General features: G+C 43.8%; 2 protein-coding genes across 4 annotated transcripts in view; both read left to right on the forward strand.

Annotated features, from left to right (window-relative positions):
• Positions 1 to 20,582, forward strand: part of LOC120432140 (uncharacterized) — a 500,008-nt gene that overhangs the window by 374,775 nt on the left and 104,651 nt on the right. The window lies entirely within an intron of this gene.
• The window catches only part of LOC120431864 (mucin-2), a 69,993-nt gene that overhangs the window by 47,979 nt on the left and 1,432 nt on the right, over positions 1 to 20,582 (forward strand). For 2 of the 3 annotated variants that reach the window (XM_039596999.1, XM_039597004.1), the window contains exons 3-7: positions 2,444 to 2,646; positions 6,427 to 7,101; positions 7,176 to 13,345; positions 13,445 to 13,688; positions 19,125 to 20,355. In XM_039596999.1, coding sequence (XP_039452933.1) covers positions 2,444 to 2,646; positions 6,427 to 7,101; positions 7,176 to 13,345; positions 13,445 to 13,688; positions 19,125 to 20,355 — 8,523 coding nt within the window. Of the gene's footprint in view, positions 1 to 1,410; positions 1,428 to 2,254; positions 2,353 to 2,443; positions 2,647 to 6,426; positions 7,102 to 7,175; positions 13,346 to 13,444; positions 13,689 to 19,124; positions 20,356 to 20,582 lie in introns of those variants that run through there. The other variant, XM_039597015.2, reaches the window with a different exon arrangement.

Raw genomic sequence — 20,582 nt, forward strand, 5'->3', positions numbered from 1 at the left:
TTTAATTTTTTTTCCGTGTACCTATTTTTTTTCTCAATAGTCCTCAACAATACCTACAACTTTGCCGAAGACACCAAATTTATCAGAAAATTCACTCAAAAGTTACAGCTGTTTATATATTTACGTACCATTTTTGTATGGACAGTTGCCAAAATTGTATGGAGACTTGTATGGGTGAACCAATGACACAAAATAGCTTCTTTGGTCGTAGAAAAGGCCCCCACAAAGTTTGGGCCAAATCAAAAATACAAAAAATAAAAATGGTCGAAATCGGCTGATTTCGTAGAGAATTGGGTACTAAAGCCCTATGTCAATTTTTATGTACAACGGTAAAAAACACCATTAAAAACCATTTCTGATCACTTTATTTCATTTTAATGCAAATTTTTTTTTTTGACAAGACAACATTTTTTCGATGGATCAACTATGGTCCCCTTGGAACGAGCTGTCAAGTAGGAACTTTTCTGTCAAGAAGGACCGCGAGGTTAATTTTTCAAAATTGATTTAAAAATTAATTTAAAATTCTTTGTGGTCGTACAAAGGGTCATGTACCCAGAAATATAAGCTTTTTCGCTGTAAACAATAATATCAGCTATCTAAGCTTCATTTTAGGACCCAATTGCTCATTTTGAATTTTAGTATATAATGCTTATTATGCACAGTACATTAGTGTTATTTTGTCATAGGTACATAGTTGTTTTTGACACAAAATCTGTCCACATTCCTATACGAAATATAAACATGTTTTCCTTCTTTGATTGAAGTTTATAAAATTAAATATAATCTTGATATGAAGAGCGGATTGAATCACGATAGAATTTTTCAATAGAAATAATTTTGATAAAATGTGAATTTGATTACTTAATTTGTTATTTTGATTCGGGTAACTTTTAAAAATTTATTGGTCATCAGATTGTAGAAAAAAGCATTGTTGAATTTATTTGGCAACACTGATTGCCGTAATATGCATTCCAGTTCCCCACTGAACAGTGCGCCCAACTTTTTCCCTTTCAACCATCAACACTGCCGCCGTGGCGTGCGTGCGTGCAAATTTCCGCACTCTCACGTGGCAGCTCAACACCCACCACCACCACCAACACTCTAGCCACCTTTGTTTTTGTTGTGTTTCCCGCTCTCCCTCGCTTAATTCGGTGAGCAATATTCGCTCTCCCACCCATTTATGAGAGTGTATTTGTAATGAGAGAGAGAGTGCGAGAGAGCGCGTTTGGGGGGTGAAAAGCAAAAGTGTTGACTGCGTCGACGTCCGTGTCGCGGCGCGCCAACGAGAAAAACCAGGAGGAAAAACGTCGAGGAAAACGAGTTCTAGAGCGCCGCGGAAATTTTGTGGTTCGGGAATTTGGGCTGAAATTGGCGTCAATTGGTGACTAATTGTGTGGGAATTGGTGGGTAACGTGGTGATGAATCAGGTGAAAATATAGTTTGGTGGAAATTGTTGGAAAATGACTGTGGAAAAGCGTCGGGAATTTTCGCGACTCTCGTCGCGATACAAACAAAGGAAACGAGCTTGGTGCCCTCGAAAATGAGTGATAAAATCTTTTAGTGTGGGATTTACCGGGAATTGTAGGTGGCTATTTTGAGTGCATAAATCAACGAGTGAAAAACAGTGACGATTTTCCGGGTTGGAAAATCCTTCCGAGAAGAATAACGGTATCCTTTCTTGGAAAAATGTGTACTTTCTCGAACAACAAATCTAAATACAATCCCCGAAAAAAAAGTTTTTGCCATTCTCGAAAAAGACACACACACCTTCACAGAACTTACGACAAAATAGTTGGTGTTGTTGTTGTGCAGGCCATCACACCATCGCATCGCCTGCTGCCACTCTCTCTCTCTCTCTCTCTAATCTAATCGATAAACAAAGAAAAGTCACAGACAGAGTGTCGTGGAATTTCCGCGTGGTGGCGCTGCAGAGCCTGCTGCTTTTTCTCGGGGCATTTTCTTCTGAATGACGCCCTCACTCTCTCTCTCTCGCGTGACGAGTTTCGGTGTGATGAATGATGGGGTTTGTGAGGAGAGGGTGGAGGTGGTGGAAAGAGCAAAAGTTTTAAGGACGAGGGGTTGTAATGAGCATTTTGTGGGGGGAGCGTCCTTTTCCGGGGGATTTTCCTCGAAAATTTTTTGTGTTTGCGTGGGCGATTTGTTTTGGGCGGAAGTGGAACACTGATAAAATGTGATTTAAAATTTGGTGGTCACCAATTTCGCCCAATTTTTATTTTGAAGTTTTTGTGTACAGAAAGAAATTAAAGCATCAACAATGGTTTAAAATTAGTGAAAATGCGTTCAGCTTTCGACCGCTGTAGGATGATCAACCTTGCCAAACCATGATATTTGGTAATTTACTTTACTAACAAAACCTTTACAAACTTTAAATTTTTAACCCAAACTCATACTAACTGTACCAACTCTCTCCCGCTTCTCCCAGGTATTCTGTCTCCTCCGGGTCCATTTCTGACGCCATCGCCATCACCGTCGATCCCGGCGAGCCCCCGGCTGCAGCCGTCGCCATCGCAGTCACCGTTCCAGCAGCAGCAGCACCAGCAATTCCAGCAACATCACCAGCAACAACAGCCGCAGGATGTCCTGCTGGTAACCAACAGCAGCCTTGCCGCCGTGACTCAGGACCAGGTGGGTGATACAGTCCATTTTTTTTGTGTGTTTTCTGAGCAGAATTAGGAATTTCAAAAATAGCTCAATGAGATTTTAATATCATCTGGACAGAGTTTATTTCAACTCCTGAAATTCAAAATCATGGTTTAATTTAAATTTTGACTTAGGACTTTTCAGAAAAAATAGGTACACGGAAAAAAATCTAATTTTTATTTCACTTTTTATCACTAAAAGTTGAAATAAAATTTCGTAAAAAAAAGCAGCCCTGCAAAAAAAACTGTCGATGTGTTTTAAAAAATTCCTACAAATTTCTCTATTTTACAATACTGATCGAACTGCTCGTTGCTAAGATACAGCCTCAAGCTTGAATTGTGTCAAAAATTATTTTCTCTCAGTTTCATCTAATAAGCCCACATTTTTCAAGTCGCGGTATCTTGGAAGCTTTTGGCTCTTTTCTCGAAAAAAAAAAAATCCCAAATTTTAAAATCAAGTTTAAAATATGAAAATGTGCTAAACAAGTGATTTTAGGCCTTGCAAAAGGATTATCTCGGTTTCAAAATTATCGAAAGTATTTTAACAGAAAAGAGCATACAATTTCTAAAAAGATCAATTTTTATCATTAAAAATCGAACCAATAGCTTCCAAAATATCGCGAGTTTAAAAATGTGGGCTTTTCAAAAGGCCCTATCTGCATAGGAAACCCATGAGGGATAGGTTGTTTTGAAAATTTAATCTAGAAATACTATTTTTTCAAAAAATTATGCGTTAAGAGGCATATTGGAGGAATCTCAGCCTTCATACAAAGTTTTTAAATTGAAAAAAAAAACTGTAAATTTTCTCAAAAAATCACCTCAAAATGTCTATTGAGCAATTCTCTACCAAAACCGGAAATGGATTTTATTTGTATTTTTTGATTTGGCTCAAACTTTGTGGGGGCCTTTCCTATGACCAAATAAGCTATTTTGTGTCATTGGTTCACCCATACAAGTCTCCATACAATTTTGGCAGCTGTCCATACAAAAATGGTATGTAAATATTCAAACAGCTGTAACTTTTGAGTGAATTTTCTGATCAATTTGGTGTCTTCGGCAAAGTTGTAGGTATTGTTGAGGACTTTTGAGAAAAAAATAGGTACACGGAAAAAAAAAATTTGCTGATTTTTAATCAACTTTTTTTTCACTAAAACTCAATTTCCCAAAATACGTATTTTTTGATTTTCGAGATTTTTTGATATGTTTTAGGGGACAAAAATCCGCAACTTTTGAGCCATAGAGAAACATGGTCAAAAAATCTGCCGCCGAGTTATGAATTTTTGTAAAATAGTGATTTTTGGAAAAAAAAATCGAAGTTTCATGCAAAAACAAGTTTGACATTATTTTTTAATGCAAAATTGAATTATTTTGAAATTTTTAAAATCAAGACTGGCATTTTAAATGGGCGTAATATTCAATGTTTAGCCGTTTTAAAATGTTAGTCCTGATTTAAAAAATTTCAATAGATTTTTTTCGAAAAGATCGGAAAATTTCACGAATGTTTCATGTATTAACATTGAAAATCGGACCATTAGTTGCTGAGATATCGTCATTAGAAAATGGTGGGTTGTTTTGGTGAGATTTAGAAAACTTCAATTTTCGTGTTTCTTTTTCTTAAAGCGGCTCTATCTCAGCAACCCGAGGTCCAATCTTCAATGTCTCTTAGACAATTTTATAGCAAATTTTCTGAACTTTTCAAACAAAATAGTTTTAGAAATGGTCACTCATGGTCACTATTTTTAAAAATTGAAAAACTGCAAATATTTCGCTAAAATCAAACTTTCGGTGGCTATATCTTGAAAACGGAGCCCTTTATCAAAAAATCTGTAAAGTACTTTTCGATTGCAAATTCAATTTTGCATTAAAAAATAATGTCAAACTTGTTTTTGCATAAAACTTAGATTTTTTTCCAAAAATCACTATTTTTTCAAAAATTCATAACTCGGTGGCAGATTTTTTGACCATGTTTCTCTATGGCTCAAAAGTTGCGGATTTTTGTCCCCTAAAACATATCAAAAAATCTAGAAAATCAAAAAACTACGTATTTTGGGAAATTGAGTTTTAGTGAAAAAAAAATTGATTAAAAAATCAGCAATTTTTTTTCCTTGTACCTATTTTTACTCAAAAGTCCTCAACAATACCTACAACTTTGCCGAAGACACCAAATTGATCAGAAAATTCACTCAAAAGTTACAGCTGTTTGAATATTTACATACCCGTAACATTAGGCCATCATAACCAATTTGATCAGGCATCTAAAAAATATTTTTGAAATTTTGTTTGACATTTTTTTAGATTTTTTTCCAAAAAACACGATTGTTTTTAAATTCATATCCAGCGCAAAAGATGCCTTTTGTAGTCCCCTTCAACATATCAAAATAATTCTAAAGTGAAAAATTAAAAAAAAAATCAATAAAATTGCAAAAAAACTGAACATTTCTAAAGAAAAATAACTGCAGAATGCCTATTATCTGAAAACGGTGCACTTTTTCAAAAAAAAATGTGTTAAGTCATTTCAAATTTGATTATGCATTTAAAAATAATTTTAGTAATTTTGTTTGACAATATTTTATATTTTTTCAAAAAATCACAATTTTTTAGCGTAAAAGATGCATTTTATAGTTCCAGAAAACATATCAGAAAATTTCTAAAAGGAAAAAAATGCGTATTTTGTGAATTTGAATTTTAGTGATTAAAGTTGTTGGGCGAGATTTTGTGTTTATACCTTTAATGTAAATTTCCTTGATTTTATGCTTTATTTTACCCTACGCTATCTTGAAATAGAAATGTCAAGTTGTCAAACAGAACGGAAACGAAAGTACGCGTTTTTCTCTTCCGCCGAGAAATTTGAATCCGAGACAATACCGTACGCTAGATTTCGAGTTTGAGAAGATCAAAAGTTTTTAAATAAAAAAATCGAGGATATAATTTTTCCGTGTGCAAAAAAAAAATCCAAAATGGAAAAATTCTAGAAAATTACTCAGAGGAAAATAGCAAAATTCATTAATATCAGCCAAGGGTTCAAACATAACAAATCACTCACTCGGTGCCGATCAAATCGCTTAAATCGCAACCAATCGTGAGCTAACGCGATTCGCAAGCAGCCAGCAATTTGGCCGATCGCTTCATACAGCTATCGAAATTCCTAATGATTTGCCTGGCCTACTGGCGCTCGTCGACGACACTCACACACAAAAATGCCCAGAGAAGAGTGAAGCTAACTAAACATCGGAGATATCGGAGAGAAAGAAAGAGCAGACGAGAGTGATTGGTGTGACTTTGCGTCGCGTCCGATTTGTGGTCGCGAGTGAAGAGGAGAATTTTATGCTTTCGAATTTTCAAAATTTGAGTAGGTACAATGCAAATGTAACAGAAGAACCAATCTCAATTATTTTTGAAATATTTTTTTTTTTTTTTGATTGCTCTTAATTCGATCGGAATCTCACTGTAAAATAGCTTTCTGCTAATAAATAAAAAAGGTTTAAAAAATATTATTAGCAAATCTTCGTTGAGTTATTCAGGAGCAACGGCTATTTTGATATTCAATAACACATTTTAAAGTACAAATTTCGATTAGGTCCTATAAACAAATGTAAACGTTGAGTGTATCCCTTTCACACCTTATGTCAATAATGTCCATAGGAGTAAGCGGGATACACTCATTGTTTACATTTGTTTATAAAATTATAATTTTGGGTCAGCATTGAGATATCAGACTTTGCCCAGAATTTATCCGATTTCACAATAATTCCGAATTCTTTTCCAGGACCGCAAATCGGGCATCTCGAACCGACGGCAGTCGTTCGGCCAGCAGCAACAGTTCATCACCAGTAGCAACAGCAGCAGTCCGAATGCCGGCACGGTGGTGTACCGGCCGAGTCCGACGCAGTCCCCGGCCGGTGCCGCCACGTACAGCATCTCGACCATCCCGGGCAACGAGTTCAACACCACGCTCGTCGGTTCCAACAACATCTCGCTGAAGCAGCAGAAAGGTCGCAAGTCCAGTGCGGCAACCGTAATCCACCAGCCGCAGCAGCAACAGTTGTTTCAGCCTCATCTGCAGCAGCAGCAGCAGCAGCAACTGATCCAGTCACATGCAGGCCATGGACATGGGACAACGAGCACGATCGGGACGCCCTCATGTAGCCCGAAAGCGGCGAAAAAAGCACTTCAGCAGCATATCCAGCAGCACCACCAGCAGCAAGCCCAAACCGTGTCCTTTGTGGGAAGTCCCATCGCCAGTCCCAGTCCGATTGCGAGTCCCAACGGGGGTGGTGGTGGTGGCGGTTCGATTCTGGTCACGACCAGCAGTCACGGCGGACTCGGCGGTAGTATCATCGTTGGCAGTGCGGGCCCAGCCGGAACGGCTCCTCTGCCGCCGACGAGTGTGGCGACCGGTCATCAACTGAGGCCACCGACGCCGCAGCCCGTCATTCAGCAAGTGAGTTAATGGGGTGGGGCGTACGCGCTGAGGATTGTCCAACTAACGATCTGTTTTTTTCTTCCTTTTTTTAGTATCCTGTAATGGGCGCAGGCAATCAAATAGTGCAAATATTTCAAGGTTCTCAATTCATTCAGCAACAGCAGCAGCAGCAACAGCATCAACAGCAAACCATTCAGGGCCAGCAGCTGCAGAACCGTCAAACGATCATATCGCATTCTCCGCAGCCGCAACCCTTCAATCCCCAACAGCAGCAGCAGCAACAGCAGCAATTCCTCCAGCAAATCATCACGTCGTCTCCGTCCTCGGGTTCACCGTCGCCATCGCCGGCGGCCACCGTCATCATCGGAGGAAAGCATCACCAGCAGAGACCGCAGCAGATCCTGCCCAAGCCGGTGACGCCGTCGGTTTCGCCGTCACCCCAGCAGAGTCCGCAGCATCAGCCGATCTTTTCGATAGCGGGCGGGAAGACGATCATGACCCAGCCCAAGACTTCGATGGCGACCATGATGAGCAACCATCACCAGATGCCGGCCCACATTCAGGTCACGCAAACGACGGCCGGAGGTCAACAGTACGCGCAACAGGGCAACTCTGCGCAGCAGCAACAGCAGCCGCAGTTGGTGGCCACACCGCAGACCACGCCCACGGGATCGGCCACGCAAGGTGCGTCCCAAAATGGGGGCTCAATCATCCTGCCAACGGGGAACCTCAACGCACAACCCTTACTGCTCAACCAAATGCCGGTCATCGTACAGCAAAACACCCCGCAGGGCGTCCAGCTGATACTGCGACCTCCGACGCCGCAACTCGCCACGCCCAGCCTGGTGATTCACAACACGAGGCCACAGCTGCAGCAACCCCAACCCCAGCAGGTGCTTCGAATTCTGGGCACCAACGGGGCGATGCAACTGGCCGCGGCACCGACCTTCATCGTGTCCTCCCAGGGCAACCTGGTGCAGCAGAACATCCCCGGGCTCAAAACGAACCAGGGCGTTCCGTTGACGCAAATCCAGGGCCTGCAAGGCCAACGTGGTCAGGCCCAGCAGATCGCAATCAATCAACACCTGCTCAGCCAGGGGGTCGCTCAACTCCAAAACCTCCAGCTGAACGGGAACCTCACGCAAATCCAGGTGCCAAACGGGCTGAACGGGCAGCTACAGCTGGCCTCGTTGCCGGCGCAGTTCCAGCAGGCTGGCTTCAGCTTACAGAACCAAAACATTAACCTGAACCAACTCGGAAGTGCCAATTTCACGCAGCAACTGGCCGCGGCCGCAGCTGCCAGCGGTGCCACCTTCACGTCTCCGCCACCACCAGCGGTAAACCAGACCAACCAGACCCAGTCCGCGGGAGAAATCGTCGTCAGTGCTCAAAATATCCAATTCACAAGCGGGGCAGGAGGAACGATCACGGTCAACGCTCCGATGCAGCAATCATCACAACCCCAGGGACAAATCATCTCCGACGGGCAGCAGATCCTCTCGCCGGAACCGATCCGGCAACCAACGCCCATCCTGACCACCGCCAGCGGCCAGCAAGTCATCCTGGCCGACAGTCTCAAACAACCGCCCCAACAACAACACCATCAGATCCAAAGCCAACAACCCCAACAGCAGCAGCAGTTGCAGCAACAGTTCTTTACCAGTAGTTCCATTCAGCAGTCACCAGTGCAGATCCAGCACCAGCAACCTCCGCCACAGCCCCAGCCAAAGTTCGAACCCGAAAAGCCCAAAAAAGAGCGCAAAAGCAAAAAGAAAAAGACGACTCAACCGCCGATCGCGACGGCCGCCCCCATGATCGCAACCCCGTCGATCCCGGTGACCTGCCAGGCACCAACTCCCCAGTCGGAGCCAATCACGTCTCCGCCGACGTCCCCGACGTACACCAACACGCACACGTCCACGGGCAAGCTCGATCTCGCCAACCTGATGAAGATCTCCGGCATCGGCATCGAGGACGACGACTTCATGGACATGGACGAGCCGGCACCACAACCTCCGCAACCACCTCCTCTCACCGTTCCGGAGGAACAACCCCAACCCCCGCAACAGCTCATGTCACCTCCTCCGGCACCCCTCCCCCAACCACCTCCAACAAGCACCGCCAGTACCGATATTATGATCACGATCCCTGCCAGCGCCGCTGGCGGATCCAACGTGGACTTCCCGTACACGATCTCGATTCCGTCGCTCGAGGCCGAGCAACCGAAACCACCCCAGCCGACGCCTTCGGCGTCGTCCGCCGAAGTCCCGCCCAAGCCGACAGAGCCACCTCCGTTCATGATCACGATCGACGCGTCCGCCGATCCCAACTCCGCCCAGCCGTACACGATCTCAATCCCGCGCCTGTCGGCCGACGATCAGGCCAAGGTGGTCAGCATTGCGACGGTGGCGCCGACGCCGACGATCGCGACCGTGAGTAGTAGTAGTGGTGGCGGAAGTAGTTTGTCGCAGAACACGATCTGCGTGAACAGCTTGATGAACAACGTGCTGAACAACACCCAGGTCACGCCAACGCTGCAGAGTCAGATCAACGAGATTCAGAACCAGCTGATCCAGGCAGCGGCTTCGTCGGCACCGCCGATGTCGTCCTCGTCGGCGCCCATGATCAGTCAGAGTTTTGTGGTGAGTCAGCCGCAGCCGATGGCCTCGTTCGTGACTTCGACGGCACCGATGGTCACTGCAACGCTGACCTCGCCGGTGACCACTTCAATGGTGATATCGCCGAGCAAGCCCCCACAGCAACCGGTTGTGACGCCCACGAAGAAAAAGTCCGGTGGAGGCAAGAAGAACGGGAAGAAGCTGGACAAACCGCTGGAAACGATTCCGGTGGCGGCTCCGGTTCCGACCCAGATCGGAAACATTCAGATCTCACAGATTGACGGGACGACCGTGAACAACAACAAGACAACGAAGGGCACGATCAATAATCAGATTCAGATCACGCCGATCTTGGACAACAAGCAGAACTACCAACCACAGCCGCACCCAGTTCAGCAGCAACCCATTCAACAACCTCAACCAGTTATTCAGGCACCTCCAGTACAACCCCAACCCGTTCCGCAACCTCCTCAACCTGTTCAGCAGCAGCCTTCGGGTCCACCATCCGCCCAAAGCATCCTGTCGCAGCTGACGGGCGCGCTGAGTCTGTCCCTCGCGGAGAACGGCCACCTGATCCTGAAGCACGACGTCAACAGCCCCCAGGACAACCAGTCGCAGATGATTCTGCAAGCTATCCTGTCCGGCGCGCTTGGCAACGTGAGTCTGGTGAACGAACCTTCCAAACCTCCGCCCGCACAACCAGTGGTCCAACCTCCACCGCCTCCGGCGCCGATTCCAGTTGTCCAACAACAACCGCCCAAAAGCGTGGCCACCGTGAGCGGCCAGATTCAGCACAAAAACGTAATCGTTACCAGCTCCCAGCACCAGTACGTCCCGTCGTTCAACACGCAAACCAGCACAATCGTAACGTCGACGGCTTCCGCCGGTGGCCACCTGATTCAGCACCATCAGCAACAACAACCGCCACCTCAGCTGATCCATCACCAACTCCCGCAGCAGCAGCAGCAGCAGCAAATTCTGCACACACCCCAGCAGCCGCAGCATCTACCGAACGTAACTCAGAGCTTGAAGGAAGTGCGCAAGCACGAACCTGCCCCCGTGGAGCAACCTCCTCCGCCTCCTGTCGTGCCTCAACCGCAACCTGTGACGACGACGAACCAGTTTCAACCCCAGCAACAGCAACAGCAAACGGTGGTCATCAACTCGAACGCGCCCAAGTTTGTCGAGCTGCCCAAGGTCGGCCCGAACTCGCAGCTCTTCTCGCTGAACACGCTCACCAACCAGATCACCCAGATGAGCCCGGGCCAGACGACGGCCGCGCTCGGCCCGATGGAGCGGCTGTTGATCGTGCCGACGGGGATCAACGCGGCGCAGCTGGCGCAGTGTCTGCTGCAGGGTCAGATTCACTTCAACAACATTGGGCCGGTGCAGCCGACGAGTGAACCGCCGCCGCAGCCGCAGCCGATGGTGAAGCCGTTGCAGCAGCCGCCCCAGATTGTGAGCCAGAACTTTAAGCCGACGGGGATGACCGCGCCGGTGCAGATCCAGAACAAGGTGGTTAACAACGTGGTGCCCGTGCCCAAGGAAAAGCCCAAGCGGAGTCGCTCGAAGAAGGCGGACAAGCCACCGCCACCGCCCAAGGCCAGCCTGGTCAAGGTGAACCCGGTGGGGAGTGGACTGCCGCCGAACGTGATTCTACAGCCGGGGCAGCACGCCCAACCGATTCTGGCTGAGGATGGAACTAAGATTGGCACCAAGATTGTCGGTACGGTCAACCCGAACAACTTTGTGGTGGCGTCGAGTGCGGCGCCACCGCCGCCGATCGCCCAGGTTCATCCGCAGATCCAGAGCAAGATCAAACCGATTACGACGACTACCCAGTGCAATAATCTAATCGTGAGTAACGCGACTACAGCTAACGTCACAGCCGCTGGCGGTAATCTTAGCTTCAACAGCAGCATCAACAGTAGTAGTGGTAATGGTAGTGTAAATGTGTGTGTTCAACCGAATAACGTTTTAAGTGGTACTAGCTTAAGTAGTGGTAAGAAGGGTTCCAAAATCCAGCAAACGCAGCAGCAGCAGCATCAGCCGATGCTGAACCAAATGCCTCCGTTGGTGAGTGTGAATTCGGGGGCGCCAGCTCCGTCTCCAACGCCAACACCGACCGGGACGCCCTCCGTTGTGCCGCGCGTACAGACGATTCAGTTGACGCCGCAAAAGCAGCAACTGCTCAAAAGCGTTCAACAGCAGATCCAGCAGCTGTCGGCGAAGCTGCAGAACAAGAACCTGCTCGCAACGCTCACCATTCCGGCGGACTTTGATCCAACCAATCCGGTCTTCAACAAGCCACTGCCCGTGCTAACCAACATCCAGAACATGGCCGACCCGGAGATTACGCAAGCGTTGCAACGACTGTTCATCGAACAGCAAAAGATCCTCGCAACGGGCAAGATCATTCCGACGATCCCTTCGGGTCACGCGCTGGCAGTTGCCGCGGCCAACCCGCCACCACCTCCGGCGCCCATCTCCGGAACGACACCCGGCGGAGCCGTGATCAGCAGCGAACCAAAGCCACCCCAGCAAGCGATCGTGTCTCCGATCACGGTAACGCCCACTTCGGCAAACGCGGCCATCTACCAGGGCGGTGCCAACATGCAAACCATTCCGTCGCCCATCCAAATCAACTCGCCGCAGGTCGTCAAACAGGACATTCCCCCTCCGCCGACCCAAACCAACTACACCGGCACGATCGTCAGCAGTTCGGGTGGAAATTCTTCCATGTCGATCACGATCACCAACAGTGGCGTCGGTCAGATCCAACAGCCACTGACCAAGGGTGGTGTCCAGCAAAAACCCGCCACCTCCATCATTCCAATCGGAGCGACTTCACTTCCACCGCAAACCAGCGTCTCGATCACGCAACCCAACCAGATCAAGACCAGCGTCGTCAAGCAGCAACTGCCACCAGCGCCCCATCAGATCATCCTGAACAACAAAAGCATCACGTTGACCAGCGGTCCAACCAACTCCATCCCCATGCCGTCGCTAGTCCCAACCCAACAATCGATGAGCGTGACCAAGATCGAACCCACGATCAATCGATCCAACACCCCGGTGCCTCCTCCGCTGGTTCCAACGTCCATGCCGGTGTTCCACCAGGGCAAAAACGCCGCCGGACAGTCCATCATGATCGTCGGTGGCTCACCAGCCCTCCAGAACGTCAAAACCTCCATGATGACGACCGCATCCGGTGGAATCGTCGTCCAGGCGAACCCCTCCCTCCACATCCAGCTGCAGCAACCCCAGCAACCGATGAACATCGTCCCCCCGCCACTAGTTACCATGAGCCAAACTCTCCCCTCCACCACCCTCATAACCACCGCCCCCGGTTCAACCTTCACCCCAATCCTCCCGCCAAACACCACGATCACCACGACGGTGGCCGCGAGCACGGCCACAACCCTAACAACCACCACAACCAGCTCGAACATCGTCATCAACAGCAACGCCACCCCGACGCTGATCCCCACCGTCGTTCCAGTGACCTCCGCGATCGTCACCCCAGTCGTCCCAGCCCCGCTGCCGCCGCCTCCACCACCGCCACCGCAACCCGTCGTACCGACGGTCGTCACCACGACCATCCCGGGCAGCACCAAGCCGGTCGTAGTGCCGCGATCAAGTTTGTGAGTGTGATATTCATTTCATTTGCCCAGCTGACCATCGCTGGAAGATCGTTTCGTAATCCAACTAACGTTTATTTCTTTTTTTTTTTGCAAATCTAGGTTCGAACGGCAGATTTCGGTGGACCAGGACGCGTGTACGCGGCCGGACACGAGCGCGCCGTTTGCGAGCAAGCAGGACGCCGTGAAGCGGCTGATTCGGTACCACTGCATGTACGAGGAGCAGCGGGAGGACGAGGAGGAGCAGGGAGATGATGGGTCGTTTCGGGGGATGGCGGCGGAGTTTCCCGTCATCTACCAGAACATGCTGAACAAGTACCAGCTGCTGCTGATGCAGGAGTCGATGGTGAGTGACCTGGGAAGGGGAGTGAGATTTGAAAACAGTTTTAGAGTTTTTTTTGTGAAATTTACACAAAATATCGTATATTTTCGAAAATCCCTGGAGATGGAGCCACACGTTGCCGTCGTTTCAGGGCTATTTGCAAAGATGGTTTCCGATGTTGATATATATCACACATTTATTTTATATTTATATACTTGTGTTGATAGAAATCACAGCTTTTATAATATGTAAAATTGCAAGATATTGAAATTTTTTATTTGAGTCTCAATATTCTTGTTCGTGAAATCTGTTAGGAACAGGTTTAAAACTGTTTGATATTAGGGATGAATAGTTAGTTTTTTTGTAACTCTTCTAGGTTGTTTAATACTTCCAGACTCCAGTTATGTGTAAGCCAGTTTAGTAATGCTATCAGAATCTCTGATTTCAATTCAAGTGGTATACTAACCATTCTGAATTGTCATAAAATCCATAGAGTCTCGATCAATCAATAATGAAATGATATCGGACAAAATTCGTTAATCTGTTGAACTAACGGTTTTCGGATTGTGGTTGTATCGACCATTGTTGCGAATCGAGGATCTACTGGAGTTTTGACGACCAAACAGAGCCTAACATTTCAAAAGGACACACAGGTGTGAACAGGATTGTGTCTCTTTCACTCAAAAGATAGTTTACATAAGGTATGATAGGGATACACTCTTGTTTGCAAAGCTTGTGTGCCCTAATGAAATGGAAGGCACGAAATAGTCGTATTAACAACGAGCGTTCAAATTGTAAAATATGAACGTTTCATTAATGTTTATTGTTTTTGGAAGCAGCAAGACAGGTTTAACAAATAGGTAAAGGGATGTTTGGCTTTGTAATTAAAATTTCGGGGATTTGAGATTCAAGTTACTTTCAGTCATTTTAGTTGAGGTTGTTGATTCAAGTTAGTTAGTTTTCTGAAATGAATAATTGGACATAAATGATCAGTTAAATTAAAGTTAGTTGCAATGTACGACAAGACTACTGACGGACGCGACAGGACGAAGCCCATAAAAAATGCCATTGACAAGTTAGTTTTCATCTTTCATCTTCCAGTAAATTTATTTGATTTCCTTTAAATTTGAAATACATCATAGGTTCCCTTTGTATAAATCTCAATTTAGTTTTTGATTAAATCATAATTTCATAGTTCCTTTATTCAGTTTTAGTAAGAAGTTAGATTAACGTAACTGCTCATGTCATCCAAGTTCTTACTACTCACACCTACACTAATTTTCTTTCACCTTCCCCCTCCCGATCCCCTATATCTTCCGGTGGTGTTCATTTGGTATGCAATACTAGTTCGGCCACTACCCTTTTTTCCACAAGAAACCGGACTTGGACTGACTTGAGGCCGCGTCCCCCACCTTGCTCCGTAAAACGAAAACGAAAACGAAATATCGTATATTTTCGAAAATACTCGAATTTTCAGTATTTGCACAGCAGTTCAGACTCGATTATCCAAAGTTTCGAATATTCGAAGGAAAAAAAATTTTTTTTTCTTTTATTTCAAAGATGAAATTCGAGTTCTGCGAACCCATTTTAGGCAAATTTGAAAAGTTGATTGCCTAATAAATAATAAAATGCATTTTTTAAAAATTTCATCACCGCCATATTGGCCGCCATCTTGAAATTACAAATTTTAAATCACTTTGGCGTAGCTAAGAGATCATACTTAAGCTTAACAACCAAAAGTTAGACACAAATTCTGAAAATTTAAGTATTTTCGAAAAAGTTGTATTTGATATTTTATGAAAATTTTAGTAAAAAAAAATTTGGGATTATGAAAATTTGATTATTTTCGAAATAACAGTATTTTATGAAAATTTTCGTGTTCACAAAAAAAACTCCTAATAAAGTGAAAATGCAAACAAAATATTACTTAGTTGATACTTATATTGCAAATAATTTGAGTGTTTTCGAAAAATACGGTATTTCGCTTCGCTGTTTTCGAAAAATACGGTATTTGGTGAAAAACTGAGTATTCTACAAAAAAAATCCAATAAGGCCGATGCAAATATTTAAAAAAGTTTTTGTCCCTCGGCCCTGGCCGAGGTCAAGGGGGGGGGGGCAAAAAAATAAAAAAATATAAAAATTTAAATAACAAGCCATAGTCTTCACATTTAAATGAAAAAAGTGTTTTAAAATACATTTTACACTAGTTCAGTTGTTTTGCAATCTCTAGTTTTCAAAAAATCTAAGATCTGACAAAAATAAAAATTGTATCGAAAAAAAAGATTTTGCATCGAAAATTTTCAAAAAAATTTAAGATTTTTTAATAAACCCAAACATGCTAAAAATAATTTTAAACGCAGAAGAATGTATTTTAATTTGATTTCAGCTGGTTGCACTTGAATTTTCATTGAAATTTTGAAGTTTATTGTAAAAATATTTTTTTTGCCCCCTGATTTTTCAGGCCAATTTTGAAGGGGGGGTGACAAAAACTTTTAAAAATATTTGTACCAGCCTAAAACAAAAAAGCATACAAAATGTCACTTCTATTTCTTTTGATACTTTTGATATTTTAGAAAAAATACGGTATTTTGTGAAAAACTGAATATTTTACAAAAAAAAACTTTAATAAAGTGAAAATGCATGCAACATTTTGCTTCGTTTTTTCATATTTCAATTTATGGAAGTTTAATTTATGAAAGTCTAAATATTTTCAAAAATCGGTATTTTATGAAAATTTTAGTGTTTTACAAAAAAAAACTCTTATTCAGTGAAAATGAACACAAAATTTCGCTTCATTTTCACAAAATTTGAGAATTTTCGAATAAAAATGTTATTGGAGTAAAAAGTGCGCTTAGTTTGATACCCATATTTCAAATTATAAAGATTCGTGTATTTTTGAAAAAATACGGTATTTTGTGAAAAACTGAGTATTTTACAAAAAAAAACTTTAAGAAAGTGAATCTGCATGCAATGTTTTGCTTCGTTTGATACCCATATTTAAATTCTTTGTAGTATAATTTCTACAAGTCTAAATATTTTCAAAAACCGATATTTTATGAAAATTTGAGTGTTTTACAAAAAAAAAAACTCTTACACAGTTAAAATGAATACAAAATTTCGCTCCATTCAATATTATGCAAATTGTGAAAATTTGAGAATTTTGTAAAAAAAATATTATTGGAGTAAAGTGCGTTTAGTTTGATACCCATAATGCAATTTATGAGAATTTGAGTATTTTCGAAAAAAATACGCTATTTTGCAAAGATTTTTTTGTATTTTGTATTTTACAAAAAACAAACATTAATGCAAAATTTGGTTGTAAATTAATAATTTTTTAAAAGTTCCGATAAAAAAAAATAACGATATTTTATGTAAATTTAAGTATTTCACAAAACACCTCAAAAATTTAAAATTAATACAGCATATCGCGAAGTTGATGCACAAATTGCTATAAATTTAAAAAAATTCAGTATTTTCGAAAAAACGGTGTTTTGTGAAAAATTAAGTTTTTCAAAACGAAAAAAAAAAACAAATAAAGCAAAACTGCATACAAAATTTCGCTTCATTTTATGCTCAAGGTGTGAATTATGAAATTTTTAGTATTTAAGAAAAATGCGATGTTTTATGAAAATTTGAGTGTTTAACAGAAAAGCTCTATTAAAGTGATAATGCATGCAAAATTTCACATCGTTTGATACCCATAGTGTGAAATATGAAAATTTGAGTAAATATTTTCGAAAAAAAAAATTTCAGTGTTTTGAAAAATAAATAATAAAGCGAAAATGCAACCAAAATTTTTGTTCGCTTGATACCCTTTTGCAAATTATGACAATTTATGCATATTAAAAAAAGGTATTTTGTGAAATTTGTAGAGTATTAAACCTATTTTTAGTAACAACGTAGGAAATTTAACATGATGTGGTTAGATTAACGCAACTTCGCCTCTAAACGGGCTTCGATCTAAAAATTCGCCAAAAATCCATTTTCAACCAATTTGTGATCTTTAAAAAGCATTGGCAAGAAGAACTCTACACATTTTTGATAAAAACATATGGTTGGAAGTTTAACTTGTTTTATGTAACTTTGCCAAAGTTATATCTTATGCAAAAATAATGATTCAGTAATTTTTAAAGTGTTCCATACTTTGCCTCTACGCATTTTTTTACAGTTTTAGTTAGAGGTGGGCAAAACCACTCTTTTTTAGGAGCCGCTCATTTTCGTTCGCTCACTAAAAAGAGCCGCTCTTTTGAACGGCTCTTTCGCTCTTTTTCAAAATTTTGATAAAAAGGTTATTTTTAAGAATTGAGTTATTTTGCGAACTCTTTTCTAAATTCTGATTTAATCGATGAAGTCTATAAACAGTGAAGTTAAATCAGGCAAGAGAATTTTTTTTTCATAATCTTTCAGCTATTTAGTAGATTTTTGATAATATTTTACAAGCTATGCTATGCAATCGTAATATTTTACAAGCTCAAATGCCCAAATTTGTGAAATTCAATAAATTATATTTATAACAAGTTTAAAAATCATTCTATCTTGGAACGGTTTTTTTTTTTTCAAAAAACCTGAGTTTAAAAAAGAACCGCGATTCTTCATTTGTGAGCCTTGGCTCGTTCGCTCTTTTTAGTGAACCGGCTCTTTGAGCGGCTCGCTCTTTTTTTGCCCACCTCTAGTTTTAGTGATCCTGGTATCATTCTAAAAAAAACAAAAACACGGGAAAAATGAAAAGTTCTGAAAAAAATTGGGCATTACATTTTACGCCGACTCGGTTTTTAGGTTAGAAATTTGATAGCTTGCCTGCACTGTTTACATTTTGTGCACGTGTGTCTCGTTGAAAATGTGTGTGCGTGTGCGCTCGTGACGTCACGCTGTAAAACCTAATTCCGTAGTAACAGTTCAACAGGGCAAATCTGCGTTTGTAAACAAGCAGTCTATCCCTTTTACTCAAGTGTCAGTTCACGTAAAGTAAGAGGGGTATAGACTACTTGTTTACAAGCGCAGACTCGCCCCATTGAACTGTTACTACGGAATTAGAGGGTTGAGTAAATTTTGGAAAGATTTTAAAAATAAATAAGATAAGATCATCGCCGATAGAATTGGGACCTAAAATGAAGCTTAGATTGCTGATATTATTGATTACAACGATAGCGCTTATTTATCAGAGTACAATGACGTTGTAAGCGACCGCAAAGGATTTAAAATGGATTTTCAATTCAATTTTGAAAAATTTACCTACGGCCCTTCTTGACAGAAAAGTTCCTACTTGACAGTTCGTTCCAAGGGGACCATAGTTGATCCATCGAAAAAATGTTGTCTTGTCAATATATATTTTTTGCGTTAAAATGAAAAACAAGTGATCAGAAATGGTTTTTAATCTTGTATTTTACCGTTGGTTTTAGTACCCAATCTTGTTCAAAACATAACCTCAACGTTTGATCGCGTTTTTTTTTTTCATTTCAGCGCCACGTTCGCACCACCGAGCTGATGATGGTCGACCGGATGCTCATCTCGGACGTGAAGGACGAAATTCTGCAGATGCAGCTCAACATCCAGGAGTATCTGAATCCCTCGGCCGCCGTTGTAACTCCTGCGGAGCTCAACCCTGCCGGTGATCCTGCCCTGCTCGAGGACAGCAAGATCAAGAAGGAGGAACTGCCGGTTTTTGTGGGCGATCGGCCGCCATCGGCGGTGGATTCCATGATCAAGCAGGAGCACATCAAAACCGAAGATTTGGTGGCGTATCGGCACCACCAGCCGGGTCAGAAGGTGGCGGTCCGGCCTTCGCCGGATCTGTTCAAGAAGGAACAGCTGGACAGCTTCGACGACATCGAGAGCGAGATTACTCCGAGCTTCATCATGAAGAAGTGCGAGGGACAGGGACAGAAGCAACAGGCTGCGCCTGCCTCGGCACCGCCTCCGTCGTTGAGTTACTTCAACCATGTCGGTGGGGAAGGTAAGAGTCAGGAGTCGAAGGGCGAGCCGTACGAAGAGTGGATGTGCATTCAGAAAGAGTTGAATTACTTGGATGAGCGGAAGGAATCGTCGACGACGGTGGCGACCGCTTCGGGGTCTTCGACCTCGATCAAGAGTGTCAAGAGTCCCGAGGAGGAGATCATCGAGAAGCAACTGGACGATTTGTTCAACCCGTCCGGGGAGGACAAGGACAGCCGGTCGGGTCAGGTGGACTCACCGTTGGCGGACTTTTTCAACGCACAGCAGCAGCAGGACTCGGGCGTGGGCGGGAGTGCCACGGGTGGGTCGAGCGTTCCGTCGGATAAGTCGGTGGAGAATCGATTGGAGGCGCTGTTCGGGGGGACTCCGTTGCACAATCGGAGTTCCGAGGACAACTCACCGGTCAACGAAAAGCAGGACGACATGATCGAGCACCGGTTGGAGGCGTTGTTCCAGAGTGGTGAGAGTGCGCTGGACAACGCGAGCTTCCTGCACAAGAGTACGACCAACTTCGAGCTGATGCAGAGCCAGATGAGCCAGAAACGGCACTGGTCTGCGTCGGAATGGGGTGAGGACGTCGAGGATCGTGGCGCCAGCACGGCTGTGAAAAGGGTAAGGGTAGAAGTGGAACAGCAGAATCATCACCACCGATGGTTGCTCGAGTGTACGCAGCAACAGCAGCAACATCATCAGCAGGTTCAGCAAATCCAGAACCATCAGCAACAACTGCCACCGCAAGGTAACAACCACAACAACATCAACAATCACTCTAGTCTTAGCGATAGCCAGAATGGTGGTGGGCACGTAACTAGCACTAACACTAACAGTAGTAGCACGACGACAACTAACCACAATCCGAAACGTACCTCGTGGAACGGGGACATTCTGCTTGCGTCGGCGACCGGCGACCTGGACCTGCTGGACACCAACCTTAGTCTGATGTGCGGCATCGGCAACGAAGTCCAC

The sequence above is a fragment of the Culex pipiens genome, chromosome 1 (assembly GCF_016801865.2).
Source record: "Culex pipiens pallens isolate TS chromosome 1, TS_CPP_V2, whole genome shotgun sequence".
Classification (NCBI taxonomy): Eukaryota; Metazoa; Arthropoda; class Insecta; order Diptera; family Culicidae; genus Culex; species Culex pipiens.